General features: G+C 43.2%; 1 protein-coding gene across 2 annotated transcripts in view; it reads right to left on the reverse strand.

Moving 5' to 3' along the window:
- NBAS (NBAS subunit of NRZ tethering complex) overlaps window positions 1–21,358 on the reverse strand; it is a 174,642-nt gene that overhangs the window by 96,886 nt on the left and 56,398 nt on the right. For both annotated transcript variants that reach the window (XM_035109824.3, XM_035109823.3), the window contains exons 22-25: window positions 12,094–12,177; window positions 10,116–10,269; window positions 2,909–3,094; window positions 1,897–2,070 (exon numbers count right to left, since the gene is read on the reverse strand). In XM_035109824.3, coding sequence (XP_034965715.3) covers window positions 1,897–2,070; window positions 2,909–3,094; window positions 10,116–10,269; window positions 12,094–12,177 — 598 coding nt within the window. The remainder of the gene's footprint in view (window positions 1–1,896; window positions 2,071–2,908; window positions 3,095–10,115; window positions 10,270–12,093; window positions 12,178–21,358) is intronic.

The following is a 21,358-nucleotide window of genomic DNA, read 5'->3' on the forward strand; positions in this document are numbered from 1 at the left end:
GTGGTAGAATGAATCACACTACTTTATCCTGCAGATCCATTTTTTGAATGTTTCACAGCATAGACCAACAGAACATTCCCACAGGTAGGAAACTAGCACAGTAGGGAACAGGCTGGTGCTGAATCTCTCTCCTTCTACACGCTAGGGGTTCGTTTTTATGTAAGGGATTCAAAAATAGCAACCTTGCACACTTCTGTTCTGAAATAGCCCTCTCTGCCACCTGAGAATCCTACTGCCTCATTCTTCGCCTAAATAATGTGTACTCAATTTCCCAAGTGTGTGAAAGGGAAAACAGGGACCTTCAGCGCTTCGTTCTCATTTGTGCCTCAGTTTGCTCTTCTCCCAAGCGCTAACCCCCCCCCCCAAATATTACGGGGCAGGTGTGAAGTTCAGGGTTTTTTTGGGGGGGGGGATTTACGGATGATTTAAAAAGGGACCACAAGGCACTTAGGTTGTATCCACACAAACAATGTCCGCTGCATCTCATTTCAGTTCTCTCTCTCTCCGGGTTATTATTGTTCCCCTGCTGCTCGACACAAGAGACAGGAACACGGATGCATTGAGTGGCCCCAGTCAGCAGAATCCGCAGCCCCAGTGGAACTATCTGCAGTGATGGGAGTCAATCGCGCAGGGTTCCAGGGCGGCACGGAAGCCTCTGCATTAATGGCTGTACGTATGGTCGCATGGGCACTGGGGAGCAGGCCCATGTGCCAGGTCCCCACTCCCTGCTCTTGTGTTGCGCAACATGGGATCAATAAAAAGGGAAAGGACCCCTGGGTGGTTAAGTCCAGTCAAAGGCGACTCTGGGGTTGCAGCATTCATCTCACTTTCAGGCCAAGGGAGAGCCGGCGTTTGTCCACAGACAATTTTCCAGGTCATGTGGCCAGCATGACTAAACCGCTTCTGGCGCACAGAGGACCAGAGCACACAGAAATGCCATTCACCTTCCCACTGCAGCGATACCTATTTATCTACTTGCACTGGCATGCTTTTGAACTGCTAGGTTGGCAGGAGCTAGGGCAGAGTAACAGGAGCTCACTCTGTCGTGGGGATCCGAACCGCCAACCTTCCAATCAGCAAGCCCAAGAAGCTCAGGTTTAGACCACAGCCCCACCCGCGTCCCTATGGGAGCAATAATGCCTTAAAGAGGGCTCGTGTCCCTTACTCTTCCAGTGCAAGGTTTTGCATGTGTCCTGAGCAAAGGCATTTCCTTCTAGCGAACAATAGGGCCAGATTTAACTAATGAATCCTGCTAGTGGAAGGCTGTGCAACACGGCTCACCTCCTGTCTCCCCAGTGCCACTCCACAGTAGAGGCAGGATCATTCCATCTAGCCAGCTGAAACGCTTGCGCTGGGGGAACAATTGTCATAATGCTACATTGAATTCCTCCCACAGGCCCCCAATAAAATTCACAGATCTCCCCCACCACAATGCAAGAGAGGAAAAAGCTTATAGAGATGCTTAGCAGGGACTAATTGAGGGATGCAGTGCAGGCTAAAACACAGAGATGCTGCATGGTTGGGCAAAGGTATGGAAGATATATTTAGATTTAACAACGGAGAACAGTGGCTTTCAGTGGAGAGTCTCCCCCTGCTAAAATACCCACTCTGCTGGATAAATGCAGAAAAGATTAATGATTAAAGCTACATTCTGACATCCCAATACAGATTAGCCGTGTATTAGAAATTCCACTTTAACCTTGTCTGGGGAACAAATGTTTGTATCGGCAAGACAAATGCTTGGTTCTACCAAGCTGTACAGTGACAGCCATCTCCCAAACTGATCAGCGAAACAAGGTGCACTATTAAGTATACTTGCAAATGCAATTCAGGCGGGGTGGAGGAGAGATAAACTTTCAGGCACATGTGAATAAACAACTAATCATCTGAATTTACCGCTGGCTTTGAATGTTCAAAGATTTTCAGAGGAAATGTCAGGTCTTCTTTCGCCAGTGTTACCAAATACTCTTTTAAAAGCTCATTAGCGATGCCTGGAGATTCATTTTCACAGCGGTGTAGAAATGGGACCATCCATTGATAGGCATTCTTCACATACCTTTCTCCCGATGACTGAAATGGCAAAGGTTTTAAATTAAAGAAAAATATGAACGCACATTAAGAGATGAGCCAAATGCAAACTAAAATCGCAAAGCAGTTAAAGGAATAGCAATATATTTTTCCTCTGATCTCCCCAATGCTTTTTAAAAGGTTGGTATCATAAATAGCGAGCATAAAGTAATGAACTGCGCTAATGCAAATTTATCTATGAAAAATAAACTAACAAACAGGCTCATCGGTGTGAACCAGTCTCATTCTATTTCATCCAGAAAGGGGTGTCAGGCCACAATCCCACACAAGAATTAAGGCACCCTTAAACTCACCGAAATAAATTAGGATAAAGGCACTTAATGCATTGTAACATTGTGGCACCTTGAACCAGCATCTGGGGACTTTTTTGGAGTGCAGACAAGTGCAAATCCAAGCAAGACTGAGCTATTTATTGAAGATACATTGTAAACAAATTAAAACATTAGCGGGACTGATATAAACATGTGCCAGCAAGAGACAAGGGGAAGATAAGGGGAAATTTGTAAATATATTTGAATCGGATATGCAGCAATAAAAAGATATGAAATAAATAACGGCAGAAAGGAGGGGAGGGGAGTCAAGGGGGAGGTAAATTAGATTTGTAAAGATTTAGTTTTTCTTGTTAAAATATTTGTAAAAGCTGGAAATGAAAAATAAAATGATTATTTTTAAAAAAGCAAAAAAAGAAGAAGAGAAAAGGCTGAGCTGAAGGGCGGTGGGCAAACAGAGTTTAATCCTGCCCAGGATGAGATTTGATGCAGCAGAAAAGCCCCCTTCCCAATCCACCCCGTCCCACTGTAACACAAGAAAGAGCACATACATTTAACATCAAGAGTCTTAGTTTCTCAATATCCTTCATCTGCTGCAGCTCTTTCAAGTTCAGGGTGATGTCACATCCAGTCTCATAGACCAACGTCTCCAGTGTAACCAGATTGTCACAAAGTGAGTGCAGACCAGGAATATTCCTCTCCATGCCCAGTCGAACCAGGGATAAAGCACAGTCCACCTATTATTATTATTATTAAGAGAAAAAGAAAAATGTACAGCTTGTAACCATCAGCAATTGGTTTTATTCTGGTTAAACTTGAAAGAAGAAATATGGTTTGACCACTGGCTCAGCAACTTATAACTGCTCCAAATATGTTTTATACAGAATGACTAATACAGGCATCCCCAAACTTCGGCCCTCCAGATGTTTTGGACTACAATTCCCATCATCCCTGACCACTGGTCCTCTTAGCTTGGGATCATGGGAGTTGTAGGCCAAAACATCTGGAGGGCCGCAGTTTGGGGATGCCTGGACTAATACAAAATCTTATAACTGCAGCATAACTCCTATAAAATGAACACATGGGATTTGACAGAAATATATATATATATATATATATATATATATATATATATATATATATATATACACACACACATACATTTAACATGCAATTTGCATTAAGTAATGTCCCTGTCTCCAGAACCCTGTCAGCTATATATGACAAATGAATGGACAGAAATATTTTTAGACCCCAGTTATCCTTTCTGCATCAACTAGCATAGCAGGAACTTAATTTTAGCTCATTGGAGATATTTCTATTTGTTTGTCTCTCCTTGCACCACATTTAGAGTATGGTGTAGATTTCTGGTTACCCCATATGTCAGAGAGGGTGCTCTGCTCCAGACCTATCCGGAATATGCGGGATCCAGAATGAAGTGTAACCCCACCAAATGGTCCACCAAGGAACAGGGAACACTGCTGAAAGAAGTAGCCACCCCCCAAATTAAGTGGAGCCAATTTCAATGAACGGAGATCCTGCTCACACAGACTGGTTTTTTTTGGGGGGGGGTATATACCCTTCCTCCTCAACCTCCCTTGGCATTCAGCCCCAAATCTCAGCAGAGCATTTTGGAAGGCAGCAAGAAAGCCACCTTCTCCAACACTGCGACAAGCCTTCAATTCTGGATCTAACCCACAGATCATCAGCCACCTTATCCTATGTGTAAAAAAAGGTAAAAGGTAAAGGACCCCTGGACAGTTAAGTCCAGTCAAAGTCAACTATGAGGTGCGGCACCCATCTCGCTATCAGGCCAATGGAGTCGGTGTTTGTCCATGGACAGCTTTCCAGGTCATGTGGCCAGCATGACTAAACCGCTACTGGCGCAAGGAGGTCTGTGACGAGTGCCAAAGCGCATGGAAACGCCATTTACCTAGGTGTACCTAGGTGAAGAGGGACGCAGGTGGCGCTGTGGGTTAAACCACAGAGCCTAGGGGGCTTGCCGATCAGAAGGTCGTGGTTCGAACCCCTGCGACGGGGTGAGCTCCCGTTGCTCGGTCCCAGCTCCTGCCAACCTAGCAACCCAGTTCTTAACTCCTTATTTTCACTTTCACCGAGATGAGGCTCCTTGATAAAATCATCCAGGGAAGGAAAGGTGTGCTTTTGGACCTCCCTTTGGCAAAGTGTCTCACTTTCCATAACTCTGAACCTTCTGAGAATCACTTCAAGGTCATACAGTCATACCTCGGAAGTCGAACACATTGTAAGATGAACGTTTTGGTTCCCGAACGCCGCAAATCCAGAAGCAATTGTTCCAGTTCTTTGGAACCTGAACATCTGTCACAGCTTCCAATTGGCTGCAGGAGCTTCCTGCAGCCAATCAGAAGCTGCACCTTGGTTCCCTAACGTTTTGGAAATCGAACGAACTTCTGGAACAGATTTCATTTGACTTCCAAGGTATGACTGTAATTTGAATTAGCTAATTTTGGACTGAAAAAAGTAAGTCGCTGTGGATTATATGCCTTTATTCCTTTGAAAGAAACAGTTTTTTTGGGGGGGGGGCGTAAAATAAATGCTGGAAACTAGAATGTTGCCAATGCCAGGGCACTTTCTCCTGCTTCTCCATCCTCCATTCTAATGGTTATCTGGGGGAAAATATTCTCTCTAAGGTTGAAGGAGATAGAAAAGAGAGCTTCTGCTTACTGAAGCATGCATTCTTATCCATTTGTATATTTAGAGTTTTGTTCTATTTCAAGGATACAAAAACACAGTACATGCTTCAGTAAGCAACTTGGGGGAAAATAATGGATTTCTCTCTCCCTGTCCTCCAATCACTTCCAAGTTCTGGTTCAACTAAGCAGTTTTCTCCCAACCAGCTTTTAGGTTAAGGTTCAATTTGATTTCCTGCTCGATACCAAATGCACCAACATAGCACCAACATCAACTTTAGACAGCCAACCAACTCAGTGCCTGGGATTTTCTAACCAGAAATCCACAATTTTAATGGTAGACACAACAGACAGGAGTAGCCTGTTTCATATGTAATGCTGTCATGGCTTAGTTCAGGCATAGGCAAACTCGGCCCTCCAGATGTTTTGGGACTACAATTCCCATCATCCCTAGCTAGCAGGACCAGTTTTTAATGCCACTCCATTGGTGGACATTGCTATACCTTGTAAGAGTGAGTTCCATAGTATATTGCAGGCTTCCTCAAACTCAGCCCTCCAGATGTTTTGGGACTACAATTCCCATCATCTCTGAGCACTGGTCCTGTTAGCTAGAGATGATGGGAGTTGTAGTCCCAAAACATCTGGAGGGCCGACTTTGGGGATGCCTGGCTTAGTTAACCACAGTTAGCTAGCCATCCAAATGCCTGTGACTTAACTATGGTTTATAAACCATGGTTAAAATTCATTTGTTAACCTAGTTTTGTTTGGGGTTTATAAACCTAAGTGAACATTAACCATAGCTTAGTGTTATCTTCAAACCCGGACCTCCTCCTTCACTGGGGTTAAGGAGGCATGGAAGAAGAGATCTGTCAGGGGGACTCCCTACAGGAAGCCTCCCCCCCCCCGTCATCCTGACCAGCACTTCGCCCAGCGACAGCACGAGCAGCGAGTCAGGAGGAGGGAATGAGGAATGGAGCGGATTTGAGAGAGGGCTCAGTGAGGTGTCTGAGCCCTGGCAACGCTATGGAGAACAGAGCCTGATGGAAGGGCTCAGAGACGTGAAAAAGATGAGGGACTCAGCGAGACGTCGGAGCCCAGGCGTCACCCCAGCCAGCAAGATGGGAGACCTCTCCTTCCGGCGCCTGAATTGAGGCGTGCGCACACACATAGGGCGAAGGGGCGGCGTTTTGGGGTGCCCAGGCTTTTATGCTGGCTGAAAAGCAGGCGGCAGCCATTGCCGGGTTCTGAATCGGACTAGGCGGTCATGTTTTCCTCTATCTCTGCACTGTAAATAGTATGAACAATAAAACTCTTAAAGGCAGTGCGGGCTGGAGCGTCTTTACTCGAGAGTAGCCGCAACAATCCCCTGACAAGATCTATTACTGTTCCATGAAAAATGAGGGGGAATAATGCTTTGCCTCTTCTTTTACAAAAGAGAACATCACGTTTGCCCTACAATAATTAACAGTCAAATTAAGGCTGTCTCCTGATTAAAGAAATCTTAGTCAATTAATCACAGTTTTATTCAATTAAATTTCCATGCATCTGCATAATAAAGCAATTTCCCTTTTCTTTTCTTTTTTGCTTTAGATGGTGTATGTTTGGCCTGCAGCAGGTGTCATCTTGGAAGTAGCATTTCCTCCTGTGTGAGGGAGTAGTGGGAATCACTTTTTTAAAAAAGAGGATGCTTTTACATATATACTTGAATTGAAAACAATGGAATTGTTCTTTAAAATTACTGCCTAATTAATCAGGGCACCCTCTGTTTAATTAACACTGAGAGCCAGTGTGGTGTAGTGGTTAAGAGCTGCAGACTCGTAATCTGGGGAACCGGGTTCGCATCTCCGCTTCTCCACATGCAGCTGCTGGGTGACCTTGGGCTAGTCACACTTCTTTGAAGTCTCTCAGCCCCACACACCTCACAGAGTGTTTGTTGTGGGGGAGAAAGGGAAAGGAGAATGTTAGCCGCTTTGAGACTCCTTCGGGTAGTGATAAAGCGGGATATCAAATCCAAACTCTTCTTCTGAACCGCTCATTTTTTTTAAATAAAAAAATAGGTTAATATAAAGGACTGCATTTTGCAGTCTTGGTGTAAGTGCCTCACAAGCAGCACATTAATTTTTATCCACATGTCAAGGTTATAAATACATTTGTGCAATCAAACAGATGTAGGCAAATACCCATTCTGCCCTCCTCAGCTACCTCCTGGTGACAGTGCAAAGGTAGAGTGAAACAATATGAATGAAGCTCAAAAGTAAAACTAGCAATAGCAGAGGATGTTGAAGAAAGAACAGGAAGTGTGGGATCAGAGAGGAGTATGAATATAGAGGAAAGGCAAAAACAGCAGCCCCAGTAGCTGCTCTGTAGGAAACAATTTTAATAAAGCGTACTATTTACATTAAGTCGCGAGTTGCTCCTTTGATTACACAGCATCACATGAAACACAGAGTACCTTTATAACCAATATTATGTAGGAGTAGGAGCCCTGGCTGTGAGTGAACATATTTATACAATAGTTGTACTGTAAAGCAAAAACACAAAATAAATAAATAAATCATTTATAGAGTGTCTATATGCTCCTGGCAGTCTCTCCATCGGAGGTCTTGTCCCTATATTAATTATTTTTATATTCAAGTCTGAGAGCTTCAGAATGGCCACTTCAGGTCTAAATAAACTCTGTTATTAGGTCTTAAAAATTAATGGAGTTTGATTTCAACTATCCATTGACTCTTTATTCCCACTCCCTTAATTTCTCTCTCTCTGTGTACTTCTATGTAAAACTCAGGACTAGAACTTTACACACACAACCTAATTATTTCTGGATTTGGGTATCATGTATGGTGCCAATTTTGCCCGCCTGAATTTACATGATTACAAAGCAACAAAAATGGAATCCAATCATAATCCGACATGACGCTTACTTCCAAGTTAAATGTACCTCTAATAATTACCTAAGGAATTAAAAATAGCCTGTAAATTAAGTTTACAATGATGAAAAAGCTTCAGTAAGCAGGAGAGTTATTTTCACATAAGATTGATTTGCCCAGTTGTTAAACATAAGCATGTTGGAAATAAGTAATCAACATACTTGGCCAAATACTAGTCAACAAATATTTCAGAAAATCTTTTAACAATTCTGTTACATTAGCTTGAAAGGTCATCTGGGGGGGGGGGGGAGAATTCCAATTATATTCGAAACATTTAATGGCAAGTCTATTAATGGCAGCAGAAGTTATGACAACACACCACTGGGAAAAGTACTACAGGAAAACCAGAAGTACACATTTCCAGTTGGCTCCTAGTTTTTACCAGGCTCGGATAAGCCTAGGCATTAGTGAATGTAATTGTTTCTGTCACTCAAAGTGGCAATCCTGCTGAATCCTTGGTTAACCTCTGGAATCGGGAAATGACTAGGCAGTTGATGCAATGGCTCCTGAATAACAGCTCCCCACATGTGGAGCAAAGCTAAGTCACTCTTGGTGGTCCCAAGAGTCGGCAGCACTGTCAATGAAAAGTCTGCTGACTAGAGTGATGGAAGACTTGTGACAATAGCTTCTACTTCCTCTTACCATACCCATCCCACGATGGACGGCCTTGTTCCTCCAATCAAAACCAACACATTTACTCCTCCCATTTCACATCCCACAATGAACTATCATCACCATGCGCTCCTGTTTTCTCTCTGTCTCTCTTTTGAATCATAACCGTTTTTTTAAAAAGCTGTTTGACACTCCATCTTCTCCTTGTTATGGTTGTATCTGAATACATGCCTATATCACATGATTTATTTTAGTTACAGGTAGGTAGCCGTGTTGGTCTGCCATAGTCAAAACAAAATAAAAAAATTCCTTCCAGTAGCACCTTAGAGACCAACTAAGTTTGTCATTGGTATGAGCTTTCGTGTGCATGCACACTTCTTCACTTCTTTTGGTATCTGAAGAAGTGTGCATGCACACAAAAGCTCATACCAATGACAAACTTAGTTGGTCTCTAAGGTGCTACTGGAATGAATTTTTTTATATGATTTCTTTTGCACATTTCCACAGTAGCCTGGCAAGCAGGCACCACCCCAAAACTGGAGCCATCTAGCAGCAAGAGAACATCAACTCACAAAAGAACATTAACTCAGTCATAACTTTACATGCTAATGTATTGCATGCTAATAAAACCCAGTGCAGAATATACACCAGCCTTCTCCAACCTGGTGCCCTTCGAATGTTTTGGACTACAACTCCCAGCAGCCCCAGGCAGTTGTTAGGGCTGGCTCAGATGCAGGTCAGCATTCAAACACAGAGATGAGTGAGAAGCTTAGTTCTCGAGTCAAGAAAGCAGAAAAGAATGCAGAAAAGCCTCAAGGCAGGACCAGCTTCCATGGCACAGTTGCCAGGACTGACAGTTCCTGCTTCCCCCTAAGACATCTCCTTCTTCTGGAGGCTGCCCACAAAGACATAAACTATAGTGGGAGGGATCTCTTGCTTGTTGTTCAGCCACATATGCATAGCTCTTCGTGTCCTTGGAGACAAGGGGGAGCGGAACCTAACACAGTAGGGCAGGCAAGCTCATGGGAAGCTGCATGGGCTGAGTCTGAACTGCTTTCTGCCCTTCGCTCTTCTCTCTCACTCACACCTGTTGCCTCCCCACCACCTTCATCTTCTGACCTGTCCTCAATGTCCCACCACTATTCCCCGTGCTCTGAACCTTCATTCTCTGAGGCTTCCTTAGCTGAGGCCTCCCACCACTCCTTGTCATCCAGCCAGTTCCTGACAGCAGCACAGCCAATGATCAGTGATTATGGAACCCATAGAATTGTAGAGTTGGAAGGGACTGTGAGGGTCGTCTTCTAGACCAATCCCTGCAATGCAGGAATCTTTCGCCCAATGTGACACTTGAACCCAGCACCCTGAGATTTAAGAGTCTCATGCTCTACCGAGTGAGCTGTATCATCATCCAACAAAATTCTAGAGGATACCAGGTTGTGTGTGGAAGGCTGGGCATACACACACTCAAAAATGTCTGCATAACCGATTCGCTTTATAGGACAAGCATTTGAAGTCACGGCAGTACACATACGGTAGAATATTGCATTTACCTGCATAGAGTAGTTTTCTATCTCTTCTGCTCGTTTCCAATACCAGTCCGTGACCAGTTTTATGGAAAGCTCAGTGGTTCTGTACTTCAGCAACTCGGGTTGAGACTCGTATAAAAATTCGCCTTCGTCTTGAAGAGCTGGTTCAACCATCAGTCTGAGCATCACAGATAAACAGTCATTAAATGTAGAAATGATGATAACCTTGGAACTGTAGTTTGTCAAATGTGCTGAGAACTAGAGGACACCCCTCACAGAGCTAAAATCCCTCGGATTCTTAAACTACAGGTTCCAGTAAGAAGCCATGGCTGTTGAAGTGGTATAAGAATGATTTCAATGTATGGCATGGATGTTAACCTACATCATAGGCAGACTCATTAGAATTAATTATCTTCTGAAAAAATCATGTTAAATGATAACTAGTTCTGTTCTGAGAAACTAGCGCCTATAAACAAATATATTTTATTTTTTTAAAAAAAAATCTAATTTTGGAGGTCACCACTGTTATTTACATAATGGGCATTTGACCTTTATGCAAAATCCTAGGCAGAGAAAACATACTTACCCCTATTGAATTTCCAGCTGTTCCTGGTAATTAACTGTATCACAACATCAACAGGTGTTTACATAATAGAGGCAATTTACTACAGTGCTCCAAGTGAATTGACAAGCTTACCTATTTAAGCAGAAGCAATGCTTTAATGTGCAAAAACCTTTGCAGGCATGAAAACCTGCAACCTCAGTGTTAACACGCTGAGCCTGTGAGTTATTACAGTGGTACCTCAGGTTACAGACGCTTCAGGTTACAGACTCCGCTAACCCAGAAATAGTACCTCAGGTTAAGAACTTTGCTTCAGAATGAGAAGAGTACCGTGTGGCGGCGGCCCAACAGCAGCGGGAGACCCCATTAGCTAAAGTGGTACCCCAGGTTAAGAACAGTTTCAGGTTAAGAATAGACCTCCGGAATGAATTATGTTCTTAACCAGAGGTACCACTGTACTTGGCTGTCAGGATTTTACCCAAGCAAGAACAGGGGCCACATGGTTCAGCTGTTCACTTCTACTCACGGTGATGGGAGCAGCAGAAAGACCCTGTGTGCCTGAGGCCCAATTCTGATCTCACTATGATTAAAATCATGTGGCTCAAGTGAAAAGGCTTGCTAAGTAAATAATCGTTCAAATCACTGCGGAGGCCATAAAGGGAAGCTTGCATCACTCCACAGCGCCATGCGCATAGCAAATCTTCTGTGTACTTATACAGGTTTCACCTCATACAACCATAGCTGCCAAGTTTTCCCTTTTCTCACGAGGAAGCCTATTCAGCATAAGGGAATTTCCCTTAAAAAAAGGGAGAACTTGGCAGCTATGCATACAACATGATCAAAGCTTGGGAATGTATCACGGGACCACAGCCCAGAGCTCTGTGCATTTTGGGACTTCCTGTTTCCTCCAGAAAAAAGGGAAGTAATCCACATGCGTTTTCCTCTCCAATAAGGAAACGGAGGAGCTCCTACACTTGATTCTTCAAAGACAGTAAGGCTAGGTGGCATAGCTGTCAACTTCTGGATTGGAAAATAAGAGATCAGCAGTGAAGTGGCACCGCAAGTCGTGACTTCCGGTACCAGCTCTGCCCGATTTCCAGTGCCCAGACACGGGCAGAGCGGCACCGGAATTTGCCAGACATGCACAGAAGCGACTTCTGGTGCCGGCCTGCCCGTGTCCGCATGTCTGGGCACCAGAAATCGCTTCTGCACAGAGGCAATTTTCGGCTGGCAGGAGCTACTTCCTTATAAATCTGGGGGAATTACGGGATATTTTGCCATTCGGGATAACAGCGGGAAACGGATTTAAATACGGGGGTTTCCCGCAAAAAAACGGGAGACTTGACAGCTATGCTAGGTGGGACTAGTGCAAATGTAAAGATGGATTGATATATTGCACACGCACACGCACACACACACACACCAATTTCATACACCTACTTGCACGGTGACCTCTCGCACCAGTCTTCCTCCCTATGCTTCTGTTCATTCCAGGGAAGAATTTTCACTGCTCCATCTCTGTGGCTGTTAGAAAAGAAAAGAAAAAAAGATCAACGGTGTGTTGAAAACCAGTCTACTAATTAAATGCACAGTAACAGGTATTTGGGAAAAATAAATAAATATTGTGAAAGATAGAAACAGCACTTTCTTCTACATTAGTACATCCACTAGCCAATGAGCCTTACTAAACAAAAGTCATGGATGCTGCAATCCTGATCATGCTAACTGGAGAATGAGAACCATTAAACCTAATGGGGTTACTTCTGAGTAAAGGTGCTTCAGATCGTGCTGTCAGGAGCTCAGCTTCAAGTGGACTAATATCAGCTTGGCTCGGTTCTTAATACCCAAAGTTTTGCTGTCTCCTGAGTTTGTTCCATGCCACCTGGATAACTGATGTACAGTGGTGCCTCGACTTACAAATTTAATCCGTTCCATAGGCACCTTCGTAAGTCGGAAAATTCGCAAGTCGGAAAACGCCATTGGAAACGCGATTTCCTATAGGAATGCATTGAAAACGGAAAAATTCATAAGTCGAAGCAACCCTATCTAAAAATTCGCAAGTCGAAAAATCCCTATCTAAAACCGCCACTTTTTTCCAGATGTTGAGACATTCGTAAGCACACGGCCATTACCCCCATTCGTAAGTCAAAAAATTCGGTTGTCGAGTCGTTCGTAAGTCGAGGTACCACTGTACTATCAATCAATCAACCAATCTTTACTGGCATACGGAGGAGACAGGAATGCACAAATCAAAAAACAGAATTGGCATCTGTACACAGGAGGAGACGCTCCAAAACAAAACAATACAGGCCTAACAAGGTTCAAAAGTACCACTCAAGTCTTATGGCAACATAATTTCATGGCACTGCTCAGATATTATGCTACGTTCTCAACTGATATACAGTCCATTATCTTTGGGGCACAGCGACAGAACAGGGGTCAGCAAACTTTTTCAGCAGGGGGGCAGTCCACTGTCCCTCAGAACTTGTGGGGGGCCAGACTGTATGTTGCCATGATTATGACCCGCATTGGGACCAACCCCAACATTGCCCAGATGTGATTTTTTTTGGGGGGGGGGTCCCGCATACACCCATGCTGCTTCATTTGCGTTTTATGCATTGAGAGTTATTATTTCTCTCGTAAGGCAGGGTAGGAGGTGGGGTGGAGGGCTGAGGTAAGTGTGCCATGCCTGTCAGCCCTGAAGAGCGTGTGCGCGTGCGTGGTTAATTTGGTTATAGCTGTAAACTGTTGTTATTGTTATTATCTTTATTGTTATTATTGCCGTTATTATCATTATTGTTGTTACTGTTGTTGTATAGGATATTCTGTTATTTTAATGTTTGATGTTTGGTTGTGTTTTTAAATATGCCATAAGTCGCCCAGAGTGGCTGGGGAAACTCAGCCAGATTGGCGGGATATAATATTATTATTAATATTATTATTATTATTATTAAGCATTAAAATACAGCACACACAAAGATGGCACTGTATATGGTTTTCTCAGCTTGAAGCTCAAGCACAGGCAATTTACGCTGCCAAACCTATCTTTAAAAAGGCCAGCAGGGGCACTAAGAAATACCGGTAGTTCCAACTAAATGAATAGAAAGGCGGCAGGTTTGTGAGGACACAGAGACCGCTGTCAGTTGCCCGTCCTTGGTCTTTGCTACAAGTGAACAGCAAATTGCATGGCTGTAGCAGAGCTATTTTGACATGTGTTGCATCACATGTTTCTTACATGTATACAACCTCTTCACTTAGAAATAGATGGCTTTGCCTTGCTTCCACAGCAGGGTCTCAACCTCACTACTGCAAATCTTTTAAATTAATAGCGAGAGAGAAAATGACATCTGTGGATTCTTTGAAGTAATAGGATTTTGTACCAACTTCTGAGCAAATTATTCTCCAGAGCCAAGATATCCCTCCTGTATTGATTTTCTCAATTAAGTCAGATGTGGCTTTCTTGCTATAGGCATCTAGGGTGAAATATTTCCTGTGGTAATAAAAAAAAACATCTACAAACAGAATGGGTGCTTGCCAACAAAGATAAAGATTAACAACAAATAGAGTTATTACCAGACTGATCCGTTATGGTTTTAAAAGCATCATTGCCGTGACATTTCCAGGATTCTCAAAAGCCATAAAAACTACTTGTTAAGAGACAAAACATAATGAAAAAGACAAAACGTAATGAAAGGGAAACAGAAAACAAAGCTCTACCATTTTAGCAAGTCTTTGTTTGAGCAATGGCCATTCTGTTTCTCATTAGCCCAACCATTCTGCTATACTATTGATTCTGCCACATATTCCAGAAAGAAAAAAATTGTGCCACACGAAAGCCATGATATATCCTGCAACTTAAGCAGAGCTGGTCAGACATCAGGGCGGACTCTAAAACTTGTTTGCAATCCAGGACGTGTTTCTGGAGCCATTGCATTGCTACCTACAAACTATGGGGCCTACATATGGGAAGTTGTAATGGGGTGCGTGGGGGGAGGTAATGTAATCAGGGGAGGCGTGCAGAAGGATTTAGCCTGTGACTCCCCTTATAGTGCAGTCCTGACGAAAAATCCTCAATACAGTGGTACCTCAGTTTAAGTACACGATTGGTTCCGGAAGTCTGTACTTAACCTGAAGCGTGCTTAGCCTGAAGCAAACTTTCCCATTAGAAGTAATGGAAAGTGGATTAATCCGTTCCAGACGGGTCCGCTGAGTACTCAACCTGAAGTGTACTTAACCTGAAGTATGAGTGTAATTGGTTCTGGAAGTCCGTACTTAACCTGAAGCGAACTTTCCCATTGAAAGTAATGGAAAGTGGATTAATCCGTTCCAGACGGGTCCGCAGAGTACTTAAACTGAAAGTACTCAAACCTTGGTGTACTTAAACCGAGGTATGACTGTATTTTATTTGGTTTGGAAGGAAATCTTCCATTGGAAATTCCCCCACCCACTTTGCTCTCGTGCCATCAATTACCAACACAATCCAGCTAATGCAATTTGCATTTTAAAAAAAAACAGCAACTGCATGCTAAATACAAATACACATGTAATTTGGCTTTGGCAAGATGAATTTTTTTTAAGTAACTTTTTTGTTGGCTTTACAAGATTTTATACATTCTAACTTTAACCCTTTCAAACATTAAAATAAAATGTTCTATTGAACCTCCGGACCTCCTTCCCTCCCTCCATGGGTTCCCTATTCAAGATAAAATTTTCTGCATATTTTTCCTTCATCCATCTGTTAAATATCTATAGTTACCATGCTTAATTGACAAGAGGAACTTTCAAGTCAGCAAGTGCAGCTTCTAGGGAGATCTTATCTTTGCCGCTATCCCAACAGCAGTCCAGAATGCTTGCTCCACATTTTAATCCAACAAATATAACTTGCATTTAAAATGTGTCTCAACTCCCTTTGCAGCACGGTACAGTTAGTGTCAGCATCCAGGGGGGGGGGTCGAGAGGCCAGCTGGCTAGCCCCCAGCTGGATCATGCCCTTCCAACCGACATGCTGGACGATCACCTGATCTTTGGTGCGACGTAAACCAGCAACCCAGACTTCTAAAGTCTGAGTACACTATATTAAGCAGAGTGAGCTGCACGAACAGAAGCGGTATGAGGCGGCTTGTGAAAGCATAATAACAAGCAGATTTATTAAGCATAAATCAGGACAAAGAAAATATATTGTCTCTTTTTCGTCTCCTCAGAGAGTGTCACACAAGCAAAAACTATACACAATGTAAATTCCCAGCAATCTGTGCTGGTATGTAAACAGACATGTGACACGCAACAGTTCCATGTCTGCACTAAAGGTGGAATGGAATTTCCCAACAGTTAGCTGCAACTAGACCCATTCAAATCAAAAGCGATCTAAATCTGCTCAGCTTTTTATACCCTTGATTTATACTGTTTATTCTCAGGGCTTTGGGATCCTTCTGTGCTTATTATGCACAAGATGCCTACAGAGCTGTAGTCTGTTCTCAATTATTTATTGTTGGGCTTTTCATCCGCTCTTTTGCCAAAGCTGCTACACACTGCTGACAGTACTTGAAAACAAAACAATTAAAAAGCACAGATATTCTCCCATTTACAGAAGTCCGAGACAAATCTCTAGGTTGTGTATGATCTAATGATGCCTCGATGAATTTTCGTTGAATGGCACAGCTATTTTAGAGCAGTACATAAACTTCATGTTGCCAACTGAACTCGTTTCTGCAATTGATGAATTCCAACATAAATATGTAATACCGTCCGCCCAGTTAATCCTAGCCATGCAGTCGTAGGAACAGTTTTAATCCCTTCTGCAAATTTGTTGTTTTGCACTTATTTTTGGACAGCACTGCCTGACTACAAGAGATAGCAGCAGGCAGTACTTTTAATATCAGCCGGCTAAAAGAATAGTGTTAAGTGCTTGTCAAAGACTATTATAGAACTGCTCAAGCTGAACAAATCCACTTTGGCTTTTAGAAATTTAAGTTGGCACATCTTCTTTCACTCTTAATATACAAACAAATGAGCAGACCTAAGGCTGCTTTCTCAGTGTGAACCTTCACAGTAGGCATAAGAGAAATCAATCTAGTCCCAAGCATGTATCATTACAGTTTTAAAATGTCAATGGATACTTGCTGGCAAAGTTCCTTTCTTCTAGTATTGTGGGAAGTCTAACAAATCCATGCATGCCGACACACAGGCATGCTAATATGCAAGGATGCACGCTGTTTCAATACAGAAAAATCATTGTACTGTATAGAACTCAATATTGCCACCTTGTGGCTGGATGCTGAATCACTCCCCCCCCCCCCGAAAAAAAGCAAAATTATTTTTCTCCTGCACATTGCTATCCTAACAATGAAAGGTAGCTCATTGTAGAAAGAGTCAAGCAAAGCAAACCTACTAGAAACTACTAGACACAGACACATCATAGCTACCACAATAAAGATTGCAAAGGGGCATTAATGGGAGACACACTCAAGCATATGTCACTACTGGCTACCATCCACTGTAGTTTAAGATCCACCGTGTTTTAGGAATATGAGTTCTTCTTGATGTCCAAGGACTAGATTGTGTTGCTGCTTCAACAGCAACAGTGCCACACAGCAGGCCTTTTGACAGGAAGGCCTTGGTTGCTTCTTAAGTTGAAAATTCAGACTGCTACGTTTTAAGTGTTATTATAACATCACTCTTTAGAATAATTGATCGGTGCTTTATTCTTCTCATTGATTACTACTTGTTTACTGATGGGGCTCATCAACCTTGGAAGTTGAAACAAAATAAAAAAAATTCCTTCCAGTAGCACCTTAGAGACCAACTAAGTTTGTCATTGGTATGAGCTTTCGTGTGCATGCACACTTCTTCAGATACACACATGCACACGAAAGCTCATACCAATGACAAACTTAGTTGATCTCTAAGGTGCTACTGGAAGGAATTTTTGTTTGTTTGTTTCAACTACGACAGACCAACATGGCTACCTACCTGTAACTACAACCTTGGAAGGTTGCCCTTCTAGGAGAAGGAAAACTCTGGTCCTAAACCTCTGCTGCCTTGAGGGACATTTTCGGGAGAAGAAAAAGGAGTAAAGGAGTAAACCCTACACAAATCCAGAGTGGAGTACCTAAGGTGGATGGATGTTGCCTTCCAGCAACTCCTGAAGCCAGGATGGTGCCAAACCAATTGCTCTGTTTTCCTTTGGACCACATCAGCAAGGCTGAGAAAGGGGTCTTATCAACTGAGCAGCCCAGGACTTCCATACACACTGCCCAGGCTTGCACCCCATGGAGGTTACTTTGGTGTTCCTATTGCAACAGTTTGACTTCACTCCCAGAGGCACACTCCATTGTCTTTCAAAGCAACAGGAACTGTATCTTTATGGTTTTGCTGTCAAGCCAGCTTGAGTGTTTTATGATAGAAGTGGATGAGAGATCAATGGCTGAATGAAGTGGGGTGGCAGAATCACAGGTATTGACTTGCATTCTAATTTTCCTTCCACAGTTCATGGAGGGGAAGAGACCGAGGGGGGGGGGGAGGTTCCCATATCCTTTCCACCACTGCAGCTCCCTCTGCCCCAGAGAAGCCCAGCTCCTAGGGCAGGCATCCCCAAACTGATGTTTTGGCCTACAACTCCCATGATCCCTAGCTAACAGGACCAGTGGTCGGGGAAGATGGGAATTGTAGTTCAAAACATCTGGAGGACCGAAGTTTGGGGATGCCTGTCCTAGGGGCTGAGGGGCACCCTTGGTAATGGCAATGGAGAGGTGTTCCATAGGTCCACATAGGTACTGTAGGCCTGGAGAGAGCAGTTGCTCACCAGCAGCCAGTATCTTCCAGCCAGTGTTAGAAACTCAGATATATATGTTAGGTGCCAAGTGGCTCCTTAAACCAGGGTTGCTGTCACCAAAATGGAGTGCCACGTTGCCATTTGGGGGCCAGGTGGCTCAAAAGTCGTATTTTTCAATACGACTTTTTGGTTCCTGAAATTCATACTGCTTGTGCAGATAAATCCTGTAGAATTCTACAGGATGTGTTGCTGGTGTGTGAAAACAGTCAAGATCCAAGGGTTCCCAGGCATGTACCTCCAGGCGGTGGAGACGTCAGGAGCCATCTTGGCGCCCGGGCATCTTCACTTGGTCGCAAGTGCCCAATAGTCAGGAAGAAAATGCACCTGGAAAATTTCGAGCGCTGATTTTCCCTAAAGGGAAAGGACTGGATGGGGGGGGGAGAGACTCTCAACTTGCCTTGCAAGCCAATGGCTTTGAAAACATTGTATTTTCCATATAGGAAAGCCTGGGAGACAAAGCAGCCGCTGTACCCCAGGAAATCTCACCAAAAGCCCCTGCTGGGCTAAACAGGGTTCCCCTGCTGACGTGTAGCTGGCACTTAAGGTCATAACAAAAGTTTTATTTTTACCAAAAAGAAATAAAAGGGCAGAGCAAAAATAAATAAAATTGTTTAATTGATGTAGCCAAAAGAAACAGTTGGCTTGTACGTTTTCCTGACATTGTAATGCCTAATTGAAAGTTGAGCAAGTCATTAGCCTTCGCAATTATAATTTCAACCTCCTAAATGTTTCAAGGAAACTAGAAAGTCTAACTCATTTTTGAGCCCACTTGAACAATGTACCGTACATTATCCCTTTTAAGTTTCTAGCTAGTTACCCTTTCTGTGGTCTTTAGAATGAAGCTTGTTAAAGAGTTAGCTTATCTTTTAATGAAGGCAAGGAACCACCAAGCACCCACAACATAACAGCATATCACATTTATAAGCCATCGAAGGCCTAGCTCTCGTCTCAACATGAGTAACCCAAGTTTTTTAAAAATGAGCCATTTATAACATTTCCCCCTGTAAATAGATAATTTTATCATCTGTCCTTGAAGGGTTTGAAGCTTCAAATCGCCAAGGATTCATATCCGTGCTCTGCTAGAAAAAGAGAAAATTATGCTGCCTAAAATTAAGCACAATATTCCAAAGTGCCAACTAGGGAGCATATCAAAGTGTAGATTAAATGCACCTCAGGCACTTGAGAGCCAGAAAAAGTCTGTCAAACAGCAAAACATCCCTCATCATGACTATTTATTTATTGTTTCCATTAGGTGCTTTGCAAGTCAAAGAAAAATGGCACTGCTGCGCTACTAAACTTGCAGGCACTGTTTATAAAGCTGGCTCCCAGGAACTGAAAGTATTTTCACCCTGGTGTGCAGACTTCCAAGATGGAATGGTAGCATTGGGGTATGTGCAATCATTTTTGAGCCCTGAACACACAAGACAAAGCAGTTCTACTATTATCAGTTTATGCAGAGATCTTTCTTTTTTAAAAACAAAAAACAGGCACCACAATTTTCAAATTTGGTGTTCTGTACCTACGCACAAAATGAAATGCACACACGTTTTCCATACACCTCGCAACAGATATGGAATGGACAGTTCCTTCCACACACCTTTTTTCCTTTGTGTAACCTGCCAAGTGGCTTTGTAAACTACCCAGTTGGAAATCAAAGAAACTCCCTCCAATAGATCTGTTCTTATTCAAACAGCAAATCAAAATGCACCCTGCCTCTCTTGAGGATATTTTAGTAAACAAACAAATAATTTAAATAAGTAAATTACTGAGGATGGTAGCTTATGGCTCACAATTTTAATTCAAAGCAACAATATCTTGCCGAGGTAATGGCTTGGATTCAAACAACCTTGAGCGTTCGGAGAAAAACATGCCAATTCACTTTAGGTTGTGTCAAAAAGACAAAATGCTTCCACCTCTGTGTGTGACACGAAGATAACAGCAATTGTCCACATACATAAAAGAGGTTTTCCAATGTTAGTACACAAGTCGAGCTGCAGATTGTTAAAAGCGGGGGGGGGGGCTGACGACCCTGAAACGCTTACAACAAAGTTCCCCTTCTCCCTACGTTTGCTCTTTGCATTTCAGTACTGATATTAAATTATGGTGCTCTGCAAAATAAATGTCGGGATAATCTGAATCGTCATGGCCGATTAAATATGGCATTTAAGAAGAAAGGCATCTTTTAATTACAGGGCTGAAGCACTGAACACTCAGGTGAGCAGAATGGGATTCTGGTCACGGGCTTTTGAATTTCATTTCATTTGTACAGACGTGTAAATTCCGTGCCAGAAGGAGCGTCGGAAATAGTGTTTGCACATGTGTCCGTGCACGCACACTCTGGCCCACCGCAGCATCTGCAAGACCGTGAAGCAGCCCAAGCCACAAAAACTTTGCCGACCGCTGGGTTATGGTGACCCCACGACTCTCTGAATCATCATCATCCTGAAGTCAACAGAGAGAAGGAAATATCAAGTTGGAATATGTGAGTTGCATTTAGAAAAACCTTCAGGCACCTAAAAAGCATACCCAACGCACCGCCATATCCATTGTAAGGAGGCTGTACTCTGCTGTAATAGGCACTTTTCTCTCTTTGCCCCATAATTTAGGTGATTGGATTTCATGCAGATTTAACAAAGCAGTCACTACCAGGACTGAGATGAAGGCAGTGGAGGCTGGTCTATTTGGCGAACTAGGGCAATGCCTCGCCAAGCTGCTTTGATTCCCCCAAGCCCAGCTGCCTTCTTACTTACAACCTTGGCATGGCCTTGGCCATCCCCTGTAGAACCCAGCAGGAGGAAGGTGGGGACAATTCCAGAATTAGCTGGCCCTGCCTGTCACCTGTTCGATATCCTGCCTTCCACCCAATGGGCACCA

This window comes from Zootoca vivipara, chromosome 3 (assembly GCF_965207765.1).
Source record: "Zootoca vivipara chromosome 3, rZooViv2.hap1.1, whole genome shotgun sequence".
Classification (NCBI taxonomy): domain Eukaryota; kingdom Metazoa; phylum Chordata; class Lepidosauria; order Squamata; family Lacertidae; genus Zootoca; species Zootoca vivipara.